Source organism: Pelmatolapia mariae, linkage group LG20, assembly GCF_036321145.2.
Source record: "Pelmatolapia mariae isolate MD_Pm_ZW linkage group LG20, Pm_UMD_F_2, whole genome shotgun sequence".
Taxonomy (NCBI): domain Eukaryota; kingdom Metazoa; phylum Chordata; class Actinopteri; order Cichliformes; family Cichlidae; genus Pelmatolapia; species Pelmatolapia mariae.
The window spans coordinates 18847498-18871817 of NC_086244.1; the positions used below are offsets into that span (position 1 = coordinate 18847498).

Below are 24320 nucleotides of genomic sequence, written 5' to 3' on the forward strand. Positions count from 1 at the left end.
GAAACAGAATGCTTGCCCATACCATGTGGTTCAGGTTCCAGCTGAAGTGCCAACATTCCTAAAAGACTTGTTAATGTGCTTTGGGAATGATGCAAAACAAGATTACACTTGAGCACTGAAGATGTGGCAACAGTAGAAATGGAATCCCCAAGACAGTGCAAAGTAGCCTCAAGACTGTTTATATTGTTTTTCATATGACAGCTGTTAATAAAAAGTGTTTCAGTTAAACCAAGATGGTGTAAATTAAAAAAATAAATAAATAAGATTTCAGAAGGCTATCATTTTGATTATGTAGATTAATATAGATCATGGATTACTTAAGATTCTTTCAGTATATTATCAAGTATCTCTTAGTATATTCAGAATTTCATTTCACATGACAAAAATTACAGGTTTCATTCCTTATGTTTCATATCATAAACTCAGTATCTCAAAGATTCATAAAATAGGTTTTTCCTGTATTAGAAAAACCTATTTTATGTTAACACATTGAAGCTAATCATTTACACCAGCTTGTGCTCAACATATTATCATGTGCAAGAACATTTCTCTGAGATTCATTTTCCATTCATTTAGAGCATGATTCCACTCTTGGCATGACTTCAGAACTCATTGCCTCTTTTTATGTGAAGTCCGGGATTTTAAAAGATGTAATACGGTTTTTTAAGCTGATACAGTGTATATGCAAGGTCAGTATCAAGTAGCATTAAACACATAATTTAAAGTATGTGGGGAAAAAACATTATTTTCAAAAAAGAAGAGGAAAAGTTTAAATCTCCCTGTGGGGCTTTGATTCCCCCTTTGTGTGGACTGTTCAAAGAGGTAGCTGAGCCGGACACACAGGGGGCTCTGCTGTCGATGCCTTTCCAGGAAGACTGATGATAGGCAGCAGCTTGAATCTGGCAGAAACTGAATGGACGCAGTGGCACAGAGAGTACTGGACACGTCTGTAGTGATTACATTCTGCTACAGAAGAAGTTCAGGGGTCAGGCTGACTGTGTACCGGCAGCTTGCTGCACCAAACTGACTGTATTCCCAGCACTGTGCAGTGCTATCTCCTTCTGATGCCTCAGGCTAGCTCTGCAGGTTCACTGTCACTCTGTTGAGCCTTCTCAGAATTTGATAATCAAAATTAATTCCCTCAGTGCTTCGACTGCACACCTGTGTAGCTCATATTATTCCATGGAGATAACAGTTGCAAACGCAGATTTTGCTGAAATAGTTCAAATTTACAGCATTAGCCATTAGCCATCTCTGCTTCAGATAATCAGCTAGTTAGTGGTAAAGCCAAAACAAGAAAATTGAAGCCAGACTCTTGATCCTGTCTGAGAACTATTTTCGGATCATTTTGACTGCACTCATTCAGTTTAACCCTCTCAGGCTCAAATTAAGTTTTTGTAGCTAATGCACAACCAAGTCCTGCAGTGGTACTTCTGAGTAAAAAAACTCATAAAATATGTATGTGGGGTAATCAGGTTGTTAGTTTTTCACTGTTGCAAATCGGCAACGCCTGCCTGGAGAGGGTTAAGAAATCGAAATAACCAGTTCAAACCTTACCCTGTTTTATGAACATCTCTCAATAACATGGAACACAAAGAATAATGCAACAGCAACAAAACCAGCTTCTGTGTGAAAATGCTCATGTTTAAAGTCAGTCTTTATAGTCAGCAGTTTTTTTTTAAGTTTTAAATAGGATACTGTTTAAAAATTCAAACTTCAGAGGCTGAATTTCTTTCTCACTTAAACACAAACACTTTTGGTGGTTGACAAAATGAGATTCAAAAACGAGAACCACCATAACATAATTTTAAATACCCGGGGATGCTTGTGGAAATGTTTAAAGAAGGACTTACCGTCCTCTCGGGACTTCTGAATAAATGCATCAACCCCGCTTTCTCCATAGTTTCCCTCTGAAGCGACAGTAGAGACATAGTTCCAGTTCATAGCTTTGACAATGTCCACCATCGCCTGTGCCTGGTATGTGTCTGGAGGCACCACACGGGAAAAGAAGTCGTAGCGGGTGTTGTCACTCAGCTCTGGAGCTGTAGAAGCGTAGCTCACCTGAGGGATCTGCGAGAGAGGAAGAGAAGATAAAGAAATGTGATGGTTACGCATGATGAAATATATAAATAATATACTTTGTGCAAATTAATTATATATACAGCAAAAAGGTTCCACACAGTTTTGTGTACAAAAAACCGAACTGCTGAATAATATGACACCTAACATCTGCTGATATCTCTCATGTACTCATTGTAGATTATTCTCCCTCGGCAGTTAGCACACTGTTGCTTTAAATAGTCCTGATGATCACAGGCTTAGCTACAATACTTTCTGAAAATTATTTTCCACACCAGTCAAGCAACACTAATCTCTTCATGACTTCACAGCAAGATTTATTTTGGTGTTGAAAAACATATAAGCACAAAAGCAAAGGTGTTGTGTCTCCAGAGCTGAAATAATACCCCATGTTCTTGTCAGTTTCCATAAAGATATTATTGTTTCTTAGAAAATGATTACCATATTGTTTCCTAGTATAGTTTACACGTAGAAAACGAGGTGTGGGTGTAGCTCAGTAGAGGGAAGATAATCAAAAGGAAGTCAAGCTCATTGTTCTGATGGAAACAGCTTTGGTTTATCTTGAGATACTTATTAAAAGAAATGATTATGTTCTTTGATAAATATGCTTTAAAACATCTAGGACACATAATAAGAGCTTATACTGGCAAGTGCAATTTTCAGAGTTTCTACATGCGTCTCTTCCGAAATGTATCTTTGTTCTTAGTTGCACTACAGAAGTCTTTTTGCCGCCTCTAGCAGAAAACTCTTTGCCTCAACTTTTGCTTGCTCAAGTTATTTCAGATTTGTGGCTGTCATAGCTTGTGTGATCTTCTTATAGGATCTGTGCTGCACAGTTTGAAAGTTAACTGACCAGATTTTATGGCATTCAGTAATGTGGTTCCATTTCAAATATGGACACTCTTTTAATGTTGCTCCATTTTTCCCTCATTGTGATCGAATCGGCTTGTAGATGCAAAAAGCATCATTACATTTGCTGAAAGCCAAAACAGTGTTTAATTACATTTTCCTGCATCCAGTGCCAAAGTAGAGCGCATGTCCTAAGGTCAGCTCTGCCTATTTAAGTAGTCTTAATACAGGAAGTATTTTACATAAAAACCCCACACAAAATGTCAAGATAATAAAATAATACACAACCAAAACATCAGAATGTTGACAAATCAATGCGATATTGCATAATTTTATAATTATAATAAGTGCATACATTTCTATTTAAATAAAGATTAACTGCAAAAAACATTCCTTTTCAGTGACAAGTTAGGAGGTAAAAATATCTGAATTTGACTGACACCTGAATAAAATGTCATTCTTTTCAAATACTGTTTGGAATGCTATGCTGGAGTGCCATGGGACCTCAGCGTAGCTCTGGGGAGTCTGACAAATCATGACACTCTTGAGCATTCCTACTGAGATGAAAGGATGCACAGATGGAGGGATAACCTGACACCAACCACTTAAAAACATGTAGTATTTAAGAACATAAATTGGTTACTGCTTTAAGCCCAAATAACTTGATGATAAGATAGCTTTTTTTAAATTGTTTATGTCTACTATCCACCTCTAGTCCTATTTCTTATGTCCTGATGCGCTTGTGTTCTAGCAGTGCTACATGAAAGTAAACGTTACCAGCTGAAAGTCCTGTTTAACCAATATTTGCTCCACAAACTGCAGTAAGACTGCTGTGGGAGTCATACTGTCCCTTCCTCTCTCCCTTACTTCCCACAGCTGAGGCCTTTGATGTGGTCAGCTGCAGCGTTGCACTGATTCTGCTTCCACTGTGCACCCTGCTTGTAGCTGCAGCCTGTGCTAGGAGTACAGCTGTTCAATCTGTGCCCGTGACCTACAGCTCCTAGCAACTCATTTTACTCCACAATGACTTTACTTTTGTTCGTTTGTTTTTTGTTGGTAAAACTGGAACGAGAGGTGCATTAAATCTGCCTACCTGATAAGCTGAGAACAGACTGTATTGTGTGCAGACCTGGCTTTAAGAAGTGAATTGTGATGCAGCAAGCGAGCCACTCAAAACAGCCTTGTTAAGTTGATTTTCTTCAAAGAGGAGAACATGCAGAAAAGGGAAGTCTGTGTTGGTTTATAATGGACTGTCTGTGTGTGTTGCATGTTAGCCTCTTGGAATTCATTTGTCCTAAGCTATCACACTGTCTTGTCTTCAGAGCATTTCTATGTCACTTGTCTTGTGTCGAGTTGGTATTGCTTGTAGAAACTGCCCTGCTCCACAAGCTCTGATCACTGAATGATATCAATGTTAGAGACTAACATGCGACATACATGTGTTTCTGCCCTGTTGTAGTATGTGGCTATTGAGTCTGCACCCTGCAGACTGGCAGCATTTTGTTGCTGTAACATAAGCAGGTCAGTGTACTTTTAACCACTAAGTCTGTTCTCTTCTCTCTTTTTTTGTACCTTTGTGTTTCTCTCCCTCTTGGAAAGAATAATCATGTGAATCATATTTTTTTGTCTCACACTCTTTTGACGTCATGAGACGACAGGCGAGATTCAGCAGGATGAAAGTTAAGTGTTGTACAAAGGTGTTTGGAAGGTGTTAATGATGCCTTGTTTTAGATTATTTTAGTGTTCTAACATACAGCGAAAATGAGCTTTTTAGCCATTCACACCCCAAATTTGCTCCCCGAGTTATGTGTCAGAGTGATAGATGTTATATCTTAATAATTTTCCTAACACAGTATGTCCTTCCAGAATAAAATATGAGGTGATAACACATGTATCATACTGCCTCTGGCATCTGCCTTATAGTATCCTGTCTCTTTTAAGCTCATTTTCCAGATGTTTCATTTAAAACTCAGATTGCATCTAATCAACCATCTCCTGCTGACATTTATGGTCGTACCTGCTATTTATGCTCTTGCTGTTACTGTATTTTCCAACAGATGTTTAGTCTTCTTAGAAGAAGCTGACATAAAAAGCTAATTTTCTAAAGATAAAATGCCAATTTTGAAGCTAATTTGCTGAATTGAGGAAGTCTTGTAGCAGCAAACAACATATATGGATCTTATGAATAGTATATGAAAATTGGATTTCAAAGAAGGTCTTTTAATTTTGCTGTTCCCATGTATTGCAGTGCTGTTGTGACATGTCCAGACTCATATCTGCCAAATAAGTGTGAGGTGCTGTGAAGCTACGCTGTTGTATTTTTCACCTGAGGGATTTTCACTCCTGTAACAATCACACAATTTCAGCGTTCTGTCAAGATTCAGGAGAGGCAGAGCTTATCGTGTTTGTCTTGCCAAGATTTCTTGCTCACTGGACTACAGCGATGGTCCTGAACAGTGTGCTCCCTCTAATATAACAGAGTCGCTTCTTAGCATCCGCTGAAGAAATTAAATTCTTCGGCACAGGTGCCGTCTGATGTACCTCCAGTGAATCAAAGATACCGGGAGAAAAAATACAGACATGATGTGTGGCGCTTTGACGGGGGTTTGACGTAAGAAAGGGGTTCGCTCTGAGCAGATGAATTCAGCATGGATTACTACACTCGTAAACACATTCAGTGATAAAGATCTTAGTAGGTTGTTTAAAAATGACTTGGTTTTAGTAATGCTGTGTACACTTACCATCTGTTCAGGCTGAGACGAAAGCGTCTGAACTTGCTGTCCTCTCAGATGAGCTTTTTGTGATTCAGTCAGTATAGGGAATGCCAGTACATTATTCCCTCCTCTCGAAGTTTATAGAACTCTTTTAATCAGCACCTACCCTACCCCACCACTATCCATTTAATTTCTAATGGGCTTAGGAAATATGTTTAATTGCTGTGATGTGAGTCTCCAGAAGATATTTGATGCAGATTTAATGTTCAAATCACTTGCTTTAAATAACTGTGCCTTTTTAAAAATTCAATGAGCTCATTTGGCACTGCATCAATGCAGGAGTAATGATGCTCATTAGAACTGTACAGAAATATTATACATCTACAGTGTTTGCTGGGGAAGAAAAATCAAAAGCTTTAGTCGGGCTTTGGAAATGTTTCTGCAAATACTTCCTATGAAAATGTAAAAGGAGTATATTTTTAATCTATGAAAGCAGAAAAAAGGCTTCAGTTCACAGGAAGAGTCCATATTTAGGATTGGTGTTACTGTGTACGAGGTGTTGATGTATTATTAAAATGTATTTTCACTAAGCGAAGAAAACAAAAAGAGAAAAATAAGATAAAAACAATGGTTCCAGATACATTTGCAGGTTTAACTAAGTTCAACTAAAAACATCCATTGTCTAATTGACTTGTCACCAGACTCCTATGAACAGTTTATGTTTACTTAAAAGGTGCAATAGATATTAAATAAATGAACACTTATATTCATAATATAATATGCAAGATTTAGTGATGTGTAAGCTAAGTTTCCTCTTCAGTGTTAAAGGTGATAAACCTTATGTAAGCATGCTTGTTTCATTAGCTAACAGAAAGGGCAGTAAGTATGTAAAATGCATGTATGTACATGTTTATGTATGCTCTGTGTTGACCTCTTATGAACAAGGGAGTGGCTGAAACTAGCTTCTTAATCAAAACCAAGGCAATTATAAACTAGCAAAACATGTACTGATTAAAATTAAGAAAATAAAGGACACTAATTAAGAACAAATATATTTGATGTGTGGGAATTATGATGACTGGAATTTAGAGTATATATTGATGTAAATAATATTCTAATTCATATCTACCTAGAAAATTAGCCATATATTATTATGGCTTAAAATCTTTATGTAATTCTCAGACATGTTTTCAGTTATCTAGCTAGATGGCTACAGCTGATATAATCTGATAGCAGTTTTCATTTTAGGCCTCAGTCACACAGGCCATGAGACCCTTTGGCAAAACTATGGCCAACCAATCAGTGTATTCCCTAACTAGTTAATGACTGGTTGCTGGGTGAAATTGGTCATAAATTTTTGTACCAAAAACCTTCTTCTGATTGCTTTGGTTGCAAACAGATTGGTGTGATCACCAATAATTTACATGGAAGGCGCAGATTTGTCTGAAAACACACAGTAACTAGTTACCGAGCTGCAGTGAAACTTGAAAAAGGGAAATGCAAACCAGAGAGGGAGAACATTTCCCCCTCGAAGTAAAGGTTGTGACTTACCGCTGAAACCAACATATTTCAAAAGGCACAGCTTTTATTTTGAAGGCTAAGTTTCCAGTTTCCATATTGCAGCTATGCCCTAAATTGTGCCGTTGTCTCTAATTTACAAAACACTTTTGCCTCTACCTGCATATAAAGAGTTTTGTAAATGTAGTTACTGTGTTGTTTCACAGATGCTCTTGAGAGCCATAGCACCTTTAGGCATACAGCTGTAGTCTTCAATTAAAAAATAGCTGAACATAACACTGGATGTCATCCAAGGTGAAGCATCCAGTCAGTAAATCCTGTCATAGTAGATTTCCATTCTTAGCCAATGGTACGTTAAGCAGTAGTGTCATGCTTAGTGACAGATATTGCTGTGCTAAGGACATTTATATGCTTTCTAATATTCAGTTACTTTTCTTATCATTAAGACACCTTTCCTGCCAGGGAAAAAAAACTTTATCTATAAAGCTTGGCTTGACCCTGTGAATAACTACTGGACGAATGTGCTGAGTCATAAAGCCCGCTGAGATCTTTCCACCCATTGTTACTGAGATCAATATAGTGAGAATAAAGAGAACAATGCAAGCTCCACATAGATGCTTGTGCCAAGGATCAAAATCGGATCTGATACTACAGGTGCTTAATCACTTCTACTCTTTATAATTTGCCAAGTATTTTTCTCAACAACATATAAGCGGACTCTGTATTGCCTTTTACTAACTCAATTTTACATAGAATCTTAACAATAAGGATAATTATCTGAAGACATTTGTAACCCTTCACCCTCGGCAACAGTATTTCCCCCAGATTAACTGCTTTGGTTTCAGTAGGAGTGGAGAGAAACTAGAGAAAAATTGCCACTGTCTGTTTTGCTTTATTTTGATATGGATCAGTTTAGTCAGTCTGCAGTTTCGTATCAAAGTGGTCAGAGCAAACATGAATGTTGTTTTTGTGTGTGTTTGTATTTGTCTTGCATGGGTATGAGGTAAATGCTGATGTGAAACTATCTGTCTACCCATCCATCATTTTTTTTAACCAGTTACCCTGGTCTGTGTTCTATGGAGTCTAAGCAGACTTGGCCTCCCTCTCCCCAGCCACCAGCTCTTCTGGGATATGCCAAGCCAGCAATCCCCCCCAGCATGTCCTGGATCTGCCTCAAGGTCTCATCCCAGTTGAACATGCCTGATATGCCTCACCTAGGAGGCACCCAGGAGGCATCTTGGCCAAGTGCCTGAACATTATCAACTGGCTCCTTTCAATGCAGAGGAGTAACAGCTCTGCTCTGAGTCCTTCCTGGATGAATGTTCCTCACATTGTTAGGCTGAGCTGGATACCAGGACCACATCCTGGACCCAACCCTGGGGCAGAGGCTTATTGGTGAGCACCTGGTAGCCAGGCCTTAGCTCATCAGACCACATGGATCAATCCTCTTGTGGACCCAACACCCACAAGATTAGCCACAAGAAGTCCAGTGCTTTGTGACTTATGCAACAGTCGACACTTTATAATTGCTACAGTGTCTGCTGCAATCTTGGCAAGGTCACTCTTGTGAGTCTGATTTTGAATTTCAGTGAAGGTTTTACCTGTATAAAAGATATAAAAACACTATGTTTTAAAAATACATTTTAATTTTTTTGTGTGTGTGTTTGTCATAAAAAAAAATTAATACACAAGAAAAAATGTGTTATACAGTAATAATAATAAATTCCTGCTTAAAAGAAGCATTAATTGGGTTTAGAGCAGCTAGTGTGTTAAAGAAAAAATGGCACTGGTAAGTCCAATCAACAGCAAGGTAATTAAAGCAGTTGTCAACTAACACCTGCATTGAGCAGATTAGCTGACTAGCATCTCAGTGTTTGTTTTTTTTAATATACTTCTAAAATCCTTATAGATTCAGACCACTGAAAATCCCAAGATAGACAGAAAATGACAGACATTTCTATCCACTAGTGCACTCATTGTTCTCAAGAGATGGAAACAAAAACAGACATTAAGAGCTGTGTAAGAGCTGTACTTTGGCACTGCTCCTAGCTTCAATTCACAGGAAGAGTCCATTGATAACTCACATTGCTTTATATAAAAAGTTTTGATTTTTTGATTTTTTTGTATGAAAGTTTGAATGAAGCGGTCTCACTTGCTGCTCAAAATATTGAGCACTATATTTACCTTACATTGATTTATACAACACCACCCGTATGGTTATATACTAGGCTCAAATAGAATGTGTATTGTTTCCGTATGATAATGTGCTTTATGTGAATTACATGGGTGAATACTGATAAAACTGAGATTGAAGTTATGAGTATTTCATATTCAACATATATATTTTATATGATGAAACGTGTTGCCCATCTAAAACCTGTAAGCAATAAGCCAATCATAGTTTAAATAATGTGGAAACACAAAATAATGTGTCTTGTGTCTAAAAGTAAGTAAGTAAAGTAAGTAAAATTTTATTTGTATAGCACCTTTCAAGACAAAAATCAGAAAGTGCTTCACAGAAAAGCTAAAACATAAAAACAGAAATCAACCAAAAGCAAGTTTAAAAAGATGGGTTTTTAGCTGTTTTTTAAATGAAACCACTGAGTCCACAGATCTCAGGCTCAAAGGAAGCTAGTTCCAGAGTCTGGGGGCCACAGTTACAAACACTCTATCGCCTTTCGTTTTCAGCCTCGTATGTTGGACGACCAGCAAGCCCTGATCACTTGACCTCAGGGACCTGATGGGGATGTACTGATGTAAAAGATCTCTGATATAGGTTGGTGCATGTCCATGCAGAGCCCTGAATGTCAAAGTCAAAATCTTGAAGTGGATTCTGAATTTTATGGGGAGCCAGTGCAACTGTATCAGCAGAGGTGTAATGTGGGAGTATTTAGAACACTTGTTCAGAAGCTTTGCGGCAGCATTCTGAACAACTTGCAGATGATCCACAGAGGCTTTACTTAAACAAGTGAACAAAGTGAATTACAATAATCCAAACGAGATGAGACAAATGCATGGATGACCATTTCTAGTTCTGAGCGTGAAACAGTGGGACTCAGCTTAGCAATATTTTTTAAATGATAAAAAAAAGGAGCGAACCAATAAATTAGCATGAGTGTCCAAAGTCAAAGCTGAGTCAAAAGTTACACCAAGTTTCCTGATAGAAGGTTTGGCAAATGTAACGAGAGGGCCTAAGTTTTCCATAACCATAGGTACCAATTTTTTGGGAGCACAAACAAGGATTTCAGTTTTCTCCTCATTTAGCTGAAGAACGTTATCAGCCATCCATCCCTTAATGGAATCTAAGCACCTATGCAAAATCAGTAGTTTGGAAACATCTTGGGGCTTAAAGGAGATATACAACTGAATACCATCTGCATAGCAGTGATAAGAAATATCTTTAAAAGTGCTCAATAAGTGCTGAAGAGGGAGTATATACAGCAAAAACAATAAAGGCCCCAAAACAGAGCCCTGTGGCACACCATATTTAAGAGAAGTAGAAGAGAACCTGTATTTAGAATTAGCCACGGAAAAAGATCGTTCACACAGATAAGATGGCAACCAGTCCAAAGCAGACCCCGATATATCCACCCAATGTCTCAGCCTATCTAGCAAAATGTGATGGTCAACAGTATCAAAGGCAGAGGTCAGGTCTAACATTGGCAGGACAGAGCATTCTCCTGCATCATAATTCATCAGGGTGTCACTGGAGACTCTAATAAGTGCAGTTTCAGTAGAGTGAGCTCTACGAAAACCAGACTGGAATTTATCCAGAATGCTGTATTCATCTAGAACAGCTATAAGCTGCTTAGCAACAACCTTTTCTAAACTCTTAGCAATGAATGGTAATTTTGAAATTGGCCTGTAGCTGCTAAGAAGAGAAGCGTCAAGCTTAGTTTTTTTTTAACAGTGGGTGAATGACAGCATTCTTACAATAACCAGGGACCTGACCAAAAATCAGTCAAGTATTGATAATTGTAAGCACACATGGACCGATAGACTGAAAGACATTTTTAAACAAAGATCCAGGTAAAATATCAAGAGAGCAGGAGGACGCTTTCATCGAATTAACTAATTTGACCAGCTCAGGTAAGGACACAGGTTAAAATCTTTCTAAAATAACAGGCCTAGGTGGGGTTGGAGCAGACAAGAGAGACACAGAAGGAGAGATATTGTTCCTGACATTACTAACTTTTTCAACAAAGAAAGGAAGAAAATTTTTACAATCTTCATTCAAGGTAATTGAAACAGCAGGTGGAGCAGGAGCAACAATATCACTAATGGTGTCAAAAAGTACCTTGGGGTTGCCTCTGCTCTTTGATACAAGGTCTGAGAAATAGGCAGCCCTCGCATCACAAACTGAAATGTTAAATGCAAGTAAAGGGTCCTTTAAGTGAAGGAGATGAACATGTAACCTCAGTAGGTAGAGTGGTGGCCCCATGATCGGAAGGTTGGAGGTTCGAATCCACTGAATGGCTACCCTGAGCAAGGTCCCATCCCTACACACTGCTCACTGAGTGAATGGGTTAAATGCAGAGAGGAATTTCCCCATGGGGATCAATAAAGTAAACGTTATTATTGTTGATGCATGCTCAATCATCCAGGTAAGGAAATCCCAAGAAGTTGATTCTGTTCATCTCAACGTAGCGTTTTCAGTAACAGCACATTTGCATGACTGAAACTAGCACCACTGACGAATAATGGGCTGTGAGCTCAGTTTCATGATCGTTAATAAATACATTGTAATGACGACTGATCAACAACCTGATCAATGACAACTGACAATTTTGTTGATCCTCTGTGAAAAAAATACTTATGAGCCGCTGAAACGAGATTATCTGAAGCAATTAGAACAAGACAGTGCTATTGACTGGACCTCATACTACAGGCAATACCCAGGGGAAGCTACGCCAAGTCTGTATGGTTCACTAAAGATAGATAAACAGCGTGTAGCTTAAAGACACATTGTTTGTATGATCAACTTGGTCATCTATAACATTTCAAAGTTTCTGGCTTTGATGCTCAACCCATTGGTACGCAGCTCTGAACACCACATGCAGAACACGTTTTTGAGAAGGTGAGAGATGTCATTATGCAGGCAGATCAAGCAATGGTCTCAAATGATGTAACATCATTGAGACATTGCTGAATAAATTAGCCAGTCTTTGACGATGGGGCCAGAACCTTCAGAAGAAACTCACTTCCCTTCCTTGGTTCAATGATCAGCTACTTTTTCAATTACTACTCATAATTTGTGGCTATAGGGGAGGATAGGAACATAGATTTGCCAGTAAATCGATAACTTTACTTTCATGCTCAGCTCTGAGCTCACCACAACAAAACCGCACAGCACCTGCATCACTGCAGATGCTGCGCTAATCCATCTGTCAATCTCCCATTCTAGTGTTCAAGTCATGAACACTACTTAAACTCATCAGCTTGAAGCAGCAACTCATCTGCGATCTGAAGTGGGCAACAGCCTTTTCTGACTGAAAACCATGCCCTTGGATTTGGAGGCATTAATTCTCATCCCAGCCACTCTCCACTTGGCTGCAAGACTCTCCAGTGCAAGGTGGAGGTCATTACTCTTTGAAGCCACCGGGACCACATGAAAATCAAAGGTTTGATCCTTAGACCATCAAACTGGAGACCCTCTATAATTTCTCTTAGAAATTATGTCCACAAACTTATGAACAGAATCTGTGACAGAATCTGTGACAGCTAATCAATATTTGATTGAATTTAAGGAAGTTGTTTTAAAGAAACATACATTTAAATGAAACATCAGACAAGTACGGAACTAATTCCTGCAGCACTCTGCTGCCATATGTTAATGTAGAATACTTCAAATGCCTTTATCACATCCTGGCCTATTACTAGTTTTTCCATGCTGTTGCTGATAGCCAAGAAATGTAGGAACTGGTTCGTAGGTTAATTTTTGAAAATTAGAGTTGCCAGTATTTTATGTTAAGGAGCCTAACCTTACAGCATAAATCTTTACAATTTTTGCCAGGTTAGTTGTTTCCTACAGAACCCAAAGGTAATTAAAGCTAACACTGGGCTGCTTGAAAGTTGCATGAAGTTGTTATGGGGAAACAGCTTTTGAAAATACTTTTCCTTCAAGAAGTGGAGCTATATGGAGGGCTTCTGTATACCTGAATACTTTATGGAGATCAACAGATTTAGAATTTTTTAAATTTTTAGTTTAATAGATTAACTGCAAGACACTTTATAAGATTGACTTTATTTTGCACCATACCTAGCAGCAGTGTCACTGATTGGTTTGCATTTTAGAACCAAACATCCCCAGGTCCTTTCTATTTTAGTGTTCCAGGACCTGATTTACAAGTTTTGCAGTGGTGAAAGCTCTGGATCTGACATGATGTACAAACCAGTCTACACAACTCTTTTTGTCATTGTTCGTTTATTCAATTCGAAACTCACATGCACACATGCAAGCACCCACTCACTCATGCATATGCGCACACACGCGCGCACACAAACACACATGGGTGTAAAACCCATAGATGCACAAACACACCAAACCCAGTGCAAAACAGTAGCCAGAGGCTATTTCTGCATTGTTACAGTTTGCATAAATCTTTGTATCTCTGGAAAAAAAATAGAGCAGGCAGGCAATACTAGATAAGAGTGTATTTCCCATTCTTGCAGAGGTGGGCCGTTCCACTCCATTTGCAGCCTTTTGTCAAAATAGGTAGCTAATTTTTCATACTTTGCCTTAGCAAAAACAATACAAAAAATCTTGCAGCCAAATTAAATATTTGATGGGCCTCGGCACTTATTGTTTACTCCCTGTTTCGAAAGGCACTCTGTGTTCCTACACATGGCTTTTGTTCTATTTGTTAAGCAGTGGCAATCATTAATTTGAGCAGTGGCAACTGTGATTAATTATCTCATTACAAATTGAATTATTACTTGCGTTAAACATGCAAATGAGCTCAACTAAAGGTTGAGAATGTTGTGAGATTTGAACTAAATGACATTTGTGATTAATGACTCATTGCATAAACAACAATGCACTTGTTTACCACAAAATTTGAAGGAAGTTGTATAAAGTGCAATTAATGCTCAGGTTTTGACTAATCTTCCCCTGGGTTATAATGAATTAGCATGATAACCTTAGCATTAACAACCACATAAAAAAGATGAATGTGTGATCAAAATACCTAACTGATGCTTCATCAAGTATTGCCTAGCTATGAAAAGCCAGAGTATTTTATGAGAGCTCTGGAAGATGTAGAACAGATGTTAAAAATTGTAATATAATGAAATGTCTGGGTGTCTTCACAGTTAGCACAATGGATATCCCTTTTGTATTCAGCAATCCTGAACTGGTGCTCTCCTCTGTCTCCTCTTCTAAGGCAACTAATACATACTGCATTGGTGCAAAAGACATCAATGAAGTGAAAAGGGGATATTCTTAGCAGTGCCTTGGGATAGAAATGGATTTAATATCTCTGGGAAGGTTCACAATAAGTCTTGCACGTCACATCATATTCAGAGTTTATTCACTGATCTCGCTCAATCTCAAAAGTGTCTTAAACACCACGAGGTCAGTGGTGTACAGGCCTGCAGTGTATTGTGATGCCTATTTTTTCTGCATTTTAAAAAAGTCATTATTGGACAGCTCTACTCAATATTTACTGCAATGCTTCACACCAGTGATGGAGCCACACCAGAAACAGGCAGGGAGAGAGCCAATGACTGCTTGTTTTTTTGTTTTTTGTTTTTTTGCTTGTATTTTTTTTTGGGGGGGGGGGGTTCCCTGTGGGCCAGTTCACTACTCCTTTGTATAATTATATGCCCAATTCATTCTTCTGCATCACTGAATCATGACCTAAAAGGATTTCAGCCCAAGACACTTCATTAAAGCTTTTGTATTCAGAACTCTTGTTGGCAGCAGCCATAAAAATTATCAGGAGGCACAAATGTGACAGACAGCAGTGTTAGCAGTAAAACTGGTGATAACGGACTGAGAAGATGGAGCTAACTAAAAATAATGAGTTCATAATAAATCTTGTTTTCCTGAGAGGAAACCCTAACCTGAAGGGAAATATCATGTTTAAAATAAATGTGATTCATTTACAGTATTTCATTTCAATGCGATTTATTTAACCAATTCTATTTCCTGATAACCATGAATCATATGTTTTATTACATTCCTTTATAAGAAAGGAAGACTAAATGAAAAAAAAAAAAAAAGATCAGTAACTTGAAAAATTAGCTGCCATTTTTTAAGTATTATGATCAATCAGAAAAAGTCACCAAAAAAAGGCTCATTTGATTGTTCATTGTAATGAACTGTATATATTTTTTTTTCCATTTTTCTAAAGAAAATAAAAAACCCTGCACTGTATGTATGTTGTCAGTGCCATGGCTTTGGTTCTAGATGGAAAGAACTCATGATACTATAATAGACAAGAAAACCAAGGCTATTATCATTTTTTCCTAGCATTGCTCTATGCTCTGTGGCACTTTTGGTCTGTCACTTTGGTCTAGATTAAATCTCTGGATTTGCAATGTATCGCTATTAATTTTTATAGACATTCATAGAGGAACTGCCATAAATTATAGTATTAAATATTTATCTTCAACTATAGAATATATATTTTTTGCAATGCCATATTAGCATTTCATTAGCATTTACCTTAAAGTATTTTTGCCAACATGGCTGTAGAAATAAAATATATGCAAATACATTAGTACCACATTACGGATGTGTAATGCATTCACTTGACGAATAAACTCAGAGAAATCTTTTCATTTAACAAAAATCTGAATTAATGAGATAATTATCAGGGAAACTACAAGAAAACGTCCCCCTGCTTAGTTTCAATACAACTTTCTTTTTGTTTCCTTTTAAAACAGTGAGAGATACAGGCATCTCTGTCTCTTGATTTCTTTTTTTTCCCACATGCATCGTCATATATCCTGAAACCCTCCTGGTTCCAATGATCAAGGAAAATCCTGTAACACCGGGAGACAAACATTACCATCTGTATTAGTTAAAGATACCAGTATCTCTCAGTGCATCTCCCTAATGTACATTAATGGTGGGGTCATTATTGCTCATGAAATTAGACTTTCAAGTCAACAGAGCATCTTTGGGGATTATAACTTATGTCATTAATTCTGAAAAACAGAGCCACTTTTTTGCAATTAAAAAAAATGCTCCTATGCAGTTATCTCATCTCACAATTATCTCAAAACAAATAATTTGAAGACCAAAATTTAACAGCTTTTTGTAGAAACTATGATTTTTGTTTATTATTTAAGATGTAAGTTATGTTATGATGGCCTATGTCCATCTCAATCTAAAGCCATTGGGAATTCAATCAAGCATTCCCTGAGGGTGCACTACTGGAAGACACTCCCAAAATTATCTCATCAGCTCCATTCACAGAGGGTACTTCCCAAATCTTTCACCACTGCTCTCATTCCCTTCCCCCACCTCTAGTTATTCTGCTTCAAGAATCAAGCTGTGTGAGAAGTAGTGAAACAGAATGGAAAACTGAGAGAGGCTAGATGTACTTATCAGCTTTAGCATGAAAGATAAAAAAAAATCAATTAATTATGACTGCTTCTAAGGGTTTTTATTATGATTATTTATTTATTTTTGTTCAGTATTGATATATTAAGGTAATTTTGATTTATTTTCAGGCTAGTCAGTCTGATTTAGATTATCCAATTTAAGTATAATCACACATTTGTAAATGCATTTTAAAGTTCTTCATAACCATCTTCCTCATCATATAGATAAGGAGTGTCTCCCAGTAGTGCACCCTCAGGGAATGCTCTTAAACAACAAAGTACAACAAGGTATCTAAGCAGGTATTACTCATATGCACATGCAAGCAATATTAAATTTTCATTCAAATAGTACAAATACAGTAGACTTGGGATTATTTGGGAATTTAAGCTCCATCTTAACACTTCCCAGCTGGCCAATTACTGAGTTGCACGTTCTTTGCTAATGGTCAGAAAATATGCATACTGAAATGGTCTTTCTCTGCAAACATATTCTGTTTATCCAGCATGCTTTAGTCAGCCAAATTTATCACCCTTGAAACTGGGTAAACATGTAATAAAATGTGTCAGTGAAGCATTTCCATTGAGGAATAAGGAATCTAGTGGGGATAAAAGGGCTTATTTCAGAAGGAGGACTAGAGATGAATAGAGGTCAGAGAGACCACTGGTGCCCAGTTGTTTTGCTCTCAAAGTCAAAATAAAAAGTCAAGCAAAATTGAAGCCAGTGTGTAACATAAAGAGTTGTCCCGAGTGAACAAGGTAAACAAGCGTTGTTGATGTGAAGAGCAGAAATTGGAGCTCGCTTCTATCAAACAGCAAGCCAAGCTAGCAAAGTTCAAGCATCTCTAAATAAAACAGTATCAGGCAGGGAAATTAAAACCCCAGTGGAACACCTGCGAAAACTGAGGGGGGCGGGGTGGGGGGGGGGTGGGGGGGGGGTGTTGGAGAAGACAGAAGATAGGGTGCTGACTTAATTATTCCCATCAGCGGAAAACCAGCACAGAAGTGACATATTAGATATTTCTGTCATTTCTTGCTTACTAGTAGAGACCATGACAGAGGGTACTAAGGTTGAGTGTGACAGATGAGGTGAAGCAATGCACTCTCTTTCATGTGCTGATATCTGCAAAGGTTGATTACTACATGCCTTATGGTGCCATGTGTAGATCTGAAAGAGAGCAAAGAACACAGTTTTGATCTAATTTCATCCCATTAATATGTGAAAACTTACTAGTTACTTGGCAACTTCTTGCTCCTTTAAGCTTTAAGTGTGCTTGTTTTGCACTCCGGTAACCCTTAACGTTGGTAATTAAGGAGTTTGTTCAAGAGAAGCTATTTATTCCTGCCTACTGCACCGGATAAGTGTACATTTCTGGACAGTATAGCCCCTTCATAATTTTGGTTTAGCCCCCAAAGAATTTTACACTGTTGTTTATTGTAGGGTCTTTACCTGACAATATGAAGAGCTTTGAGGTAACTGAAAAGAGAGAATTTGTATTCATTGAACGTAATCCTATGACAAATTGTTTTTTTGAATCTTTTCTTGAATACATGTATGTTTAAGAAACAGCCCAGAACCAGAGCACAAGGCTTTGTAACAGCTTAATGGCTAATATATATTTATAAAGTTAAATTTTTAATAGCTTTTAATTAATATCAAAACACATGAAATGGGTGTGTAAAGTTGATCCGAGCAGAGGCCAGGAGGCAGAAGGGAAGGTGGGTAATGTTTTCTGCTCCTCTGATTGGTGAATGTTAGCCAAGTTTAAGGATGATTAAAAGCATCGTCACTTTTGAATAAAAGACTTTTCAGTCAAGTCAGACTTCCTTTTTCTTGCTGTGCTAATGGGATGTGATATTTCTAATTAAAATTACTACTGCCACCGCAATTACAACTACTAGTACAACTAGTTAAATTAGTAAGGCTGGCAATTCTGTTATTTATACTGCAATTGCTGTCACTCTGGACATTGCTCCAGGGTAACATCTATTATACTGTAATTACACATCTTTTAATACAACCACAGGTTATAATCAAGTACAAGAAGTTTCTTCCCCTGTAAAGGAAAGTATTACTCAATGTGCACTAAACGGTACTGTTTATATTTGGTTCTTTGCAAACGTTTTATTTGTCAAATACACTTTGTAAAATAAAGAGCCTCTGCTCTTGGACTGAAGGTGCAACTGGTACTTGTTCTGCTCTGCAGCTTCAGGGAGCTTGGTATAATAGTACATGAACTAGTTCACCAAGTTGTGATAAGAGTGGCCACCCTACTGCAGCAAATCTCTGTAGCAGAACAGCTGCAATCCATGGCGGTTGAAGTCGATCGGACTACAAAGTGAAAGACTCACTGGAAACGTAGCAGAAGGGATTATCCTAGGCATTAAGAAAACAAGTCACCAGGTATACTTGGGTTGCCTACCTGAGTAGCCTGTATGTGGGAAACTCTAATAGCAACTGTACATGCATTAATGATAAACTCTCAAAATCTCAAAGTCAAAGTGTCCAAGGACAGAACAGTTTGTTGTTTTTATTGTGTGTTCATTAGTTCACTTTGTACTTTTGATACTGATATTTATGCTTGCTAAGCGACATTATGTATGGTATGGTTACCCAACATTACAGTCCTCTTTGTCTGAAAACAGACAAATGTGCATCTTCTACCTCCTCTGTTTACAATGCAAAGAAAACCAAAACCTATCCATACAGTCAATTTCTGTCTCTAACTCACAGGATATTAGTATTAGTAATAGTCAGCGTGCTTCAGTAAGTATAATTTGGTATCATTATCTACTTCTATACCTTTTTACTCTTCTTGGTATAAGGCCACAGTCTTTAAGCACTATTTCATATTTGCAAGCTACCTGGTCCCTTGTGTCTCAATCCCAACAACTAAACCCTATACTGTGACCCTATATTATGGCTTGGGATTTCTTATTAATATTACATTGAGCTGCTTAATACTCTTGAGATCTGCCCTTTATTACAGTTTACTCCATTATTTAAACTCTAGTAACTTAGAGTTCGATTTTTATAGGATTTTCAGTGTACTTTTACCTGTGGTAAATCAACCTTTTCGTTTACATATATTCCTATGTGTCTATTATATATGTTCTCTATAAGAAACAAAAATACATTGCAGTGCATGACTCATAATAAGAGTAAGAACAGAGCTCTGTGGGGTTCTAACAATAATTAATCAACTATGGAAAAGAGTATTAGTAATGCATAATCATTTAACAATGCGGAAATGAAACCCTTTCTCTGTGTTTTAGTGTTTCTATTCAAGAGCTGGCTGATCAATACTGAATAAATCAACACTGAATGCAGTCTAACTCCCAGCAGTTTTCAACAAAGAAGCCTTGTGTTATAGAGCAACAGATGCAGTTACTTCATGCAACCAAAATATTTTTAGTGTATTATGTTCAATTTTGCTTTCAACACTAACAAAACATTTCCTTTATCTCAGATGTGACTCATTGTGTTTGCTGTCAAATTTAGTGTATCAGCAGGCTGAGAGTATCAGGGATTACTGCTGTTTTATGGTGAAATATTTTTGTGCTCTTCAGACACTCCATAGCATGCAAATCTCAACAAATGATATATCTTTATACAGATGAACTATTCACACCTCTGAGGCTTTTCAATTCAGGAGAAATGCCTTAGCTCAGCAAAAGCCAGCTGAGATATGGCTGTAAATAAGAAAGTGATGCAGAAACTGGGAGGATGGATAAGTGCTGATGGGCAAGCACAACTGTCTTCTTACAAGACAGTTCATTAAACACCTTTCACGGCCACCGTGGCGCTGTGCCTGAAATAAAAAGTGCAATATGAGCGTATTCAGGTCAAGGGGTCAGTGCTGTAAAAGTTTCAATGCTGAGACAGGAGCAGGGAGTAAATAGTCATGGACAGCGTGTCCTAAAGTCATCAGAGAAACAGTACTGACCACTTTATCTCCACTCCAGAGATCTGGCACTCTTGAAACAAAGCACAGTAATGAAGACAGATATTAATGGAGTATTAACAATGTGGAGTGGCAACACTAAGTAGATTGTCTGTGGGAGGTAATGCACGACAGTGAGCTATTCCCCCAAGATAAGGTAGCTTTGCCCTATTTTTCAGAGCTGTCAGATTTAAAATGCTATGAGTGTGAACAATGTTGAGTGTAATTTAATTTTGTCTGAAACTGAAACATAAGAGAAAAATAAAAGGGTCATCTGTCTCATGTGCTTCTTAAATTTGTCAGGACACTGTAATTAAACGACCTCTTTCTAATGAGAATCCATGCGGCTATAATTTCTAATGTAGCAAATGTAGCCATAAAGATAAGCAGCCAGCAAGTTTTGATGGACTTTTTGTGGGGCATACCACTGACAGAGAGGCAAATTAATGACCTCCCTGGAGAGTAGGATTGGTGTATGGGGAGGCTTATAAATAGAGCAGTGGTATGATGGAAAGTCTCTGTGATATCTCTGTGTGACTGACTGATTCTAGATGACCTAACATGAGTGGAAAAACAGTTTTTAGGCTGAAGCAGGTGTGTATTGTCTCAGACCCGTTTAAGCCAGGCACACATTTAACAACTGTCAGGAGGCTGTGAGTGCAAATGATAACTGATTGATATATCTAGTTGGGCTCAGTCAGTGTTTACAGTCATGTAGGTTGTAAAAGCTAGTAACTGTAAGGTGTTTTCATAAAAGTTCAAAGAAAAAAGTTTAATATTTGCATTTCCAGCAATTGATGTTGTTACTGTTGCCCGGGAGACAGTAAACTGATGGAAGCTGGAAAAGTAAACAAACAAAGCATATACACAGGAATAGTGAGGGGGGAAAGAACTATTGCGCTATTACACTGGATAACTGAAAATAAATAATGATGTTGAGATGCTCTATGGAGCTGTACAGAAGAATGATGCTTATCATAGCATTCCATTTTCTATAGCTCATTCAGACCATGTCCTCCTGTGTACATTTCAGTCATGTTTTGGACGAACAGGTGTAATCAAAAAGTTCTGGGAATGGGCCTATAAAAGTGATAAACCTGACCTGATTAAAATTTGGCTGATCTACTTTTCGAGATCTTCATCTCTTTATCTTTATCTTCATCTTCTCATGGACCTCTGGACCATATTCAGTGTGGCTGCAATATTTAATTCACACTAATACCACTGCCTAGCAGTAGCTCTCTGTCTGAAACAAGACATTTTAGGCCCTTCGTCTTCTCTTTAACATAGTTTTATTCTGATTGGCTGTCCCACCTGTCTTCCGTTTGTCTTCAAACAGAAGACAGGTGGATGGGGCTTCTGTGCTCAAAGCCAGAGCTTTGTGCCTGAGATGATTATATCATAGACACAAGCAAAGTGAATCAGCCCACTTCTAAAGTGCAGTGGACTGATTCGGTTATTAGGCTTAGGCTCATCTCTTAGAGCCACTGGAGACTTCTTTTTTTTTTTTTTTAAGAATCCCGTGTCACATCTTTAAATGTTTTAACTCAGACATGAAGTATGTGCCTACTTTTAGTTTGCTAAAAAAAACAAAAAAACAACAACCTTAATTTAATTTGCTCTTAATCTCAAAGTTTTAGAGATGACAAAGAGAGAGTTGATAACATGGGTACATCTGTGTTTATTTTCAAATGTGAAAAATCTACATAGTCTCTATGAGAGAGTTGTTGAGTGTGAAAAGCACTCATATTTCCTGCCTGGCTTGTCTATTTGCAGTTAGCTCACCAGCCTCATCACACAGATGAATCACACTGCTGGTAGGATGGCACAGATGTATTTGTTTCTGTCTGATCAGTTGTTATTTGAGTATAAACTACATGTTTGAATGTGAAGATTTATAAGCAATTGAATTCTGATAGCCAGTTCTACTCTACTGTGAAGTTCCAAAAATCTTTAATGATGTGCGTTTCATTAAAAATACACTCGACACTCCTCTTTAGCACTTGACTTGAATCCCAAAAGTCTAAAACAATCTACCCAAGCAACCTAAGCCTCGACTGAGGCACAATTCTTGTGATGAATCAATATACTTAAAGATGGAGGACAGCAACAAAGTGAGTGCCAGTTATTAGGAACAAGAAATAAAAGTCTCCTTAAGTACCTCTGTACGCAACACCACTAAAGTGGTCCCTGAAGAAAGTTTATTTCATCAACTATTCTCTGCCTTATTTGACAGCTCGAGAGAGTTTTACTAATTGTCTTAATCATTAATATGTATATGTGGCTCACTAATTCATGGTTTGCATTCATTAGATAGAAACAACATCACCGCGTATAATTTGATTTGTGCTTTATAAAAATGACAGGTGAACAATTTTTGGCTTCTTGGTTCTGGATCTGTTTTGGTTGCACAAAATGTACTGTACTCTCTTTAGTACACTGATGGTAATATAAAAGTATTCAAGTCAAGGTTTGTACTGGTAGAAAGACAAATTTGAATAAGCGCCTTTGAAAATATTCTTTCTTTTTCTCTTGTTGCATTGAATAAATGTTTTTTAATAGATAATTGTTCAAGAAAAAACTCTCCTATTAGCGCTGCTAGTCTGTACTTGTTCAAAGTGCAATGGCGCAATGGAAATTAGTCATGTCAAAGCAAGTGTTGGTGATAGATATGAAATAGGTGTTGCTTATTTCATTTCTAGGTGTCATATGAGTGAAATGGTATTGGCTTTCTGGTTATTTCTGTCATTAGTTGCACCCGAAAAAGGTTTCTGATTGTTCTCTGACAAAAATATTCCTCTTTATCCAACATGCAAAAAACAAAGGAGCACAATAATGATAGTTTTTGTGTCGAGAGTATAATATATGGAATTAAAAAGACAAGAACTTCTCTAATTAAATCTTTGTTCAACTTGATTAAACAAGGTTCTATTGGATATTTACTTGCCTAATATTGGAATGGATCAAGGCTGGCATAAACCACTTGCAAGTCATTAAACATGACCTTTTCTTCAAACTGAAATCAATCCTCTCAAAGTCACTGCCCTGCCTTATTGACACTTTAAACAAAGTATACCATCCACTACCAAGTCTTTGCAGTTTTCTATGGACCCCAGTTATTTAAGTAATGTTACTGTTGTTTATTGCTGTATTTAACATTAAAAAAAGTCAATGTGTGATCAGTGCGACTTCAGGAAATAATGCACACATAATTCACCACCACATATTACTGGGTATTCTGTCATTAAATAGTAACTCAGGATTTTGTAAGGTAGGAGGGGGTACCCTAAGATACAACACACTAGATGGATTAGAAAACCCACAAATCACAATGAAAGGCAGTTCATACTTAAATGATGTTGATTACGGTTGCAGATGATTACATGATGTGGGACCTACACTTTGTAATCACAGCCAGGAAATATAAAGAACAGAAGGTAGACTCAATCTGCTATGTGTGATTTTGAAAGCAAAGTTATTAACCATGACTGTGTTCATCACAGCTCAGGCAATCATTGTATTTGGATTACATGTGCTTTTGACACCTTTCCATCAGTAAACAGAAAATTTGCAACGAAAATCAGAACCTATAATCCTGCCAGTCTTTTATAACTCACTGATCCTTAATGGAAGAGACCTTCGTGTGAACCTCGGAACGTTTTCCTTT

At 37.6% G+C, this 24320-nt stretch overlaps 1 protein-coding gene across 3 annotated transcripts in view; it reads right to left on the reverse strand.

Moving 5' to 3' along the window:
• The window catches only part of LOC134618727 (metabotropic glutamate receptor 4-like), a 188561-nt gene that overhangs the window by 56925 nt on the left and 107316 nt on the right, over positions 1 to 24320 (reverse strand). For all 3 annotated transcript variants that reach the window (XM_063464272.1, XM_063464271.1, XM_063464273.1), the window contains one exon: positions 1854 to 2070. In XM_063464272.1, coding sequence (XP_063320342.1) covers positions 1854 to 2070 — 217 coding nt within the window. The remainder of the gene's footprint in view (positions 1 to 1853; positions 2071 to 24320) is intronic.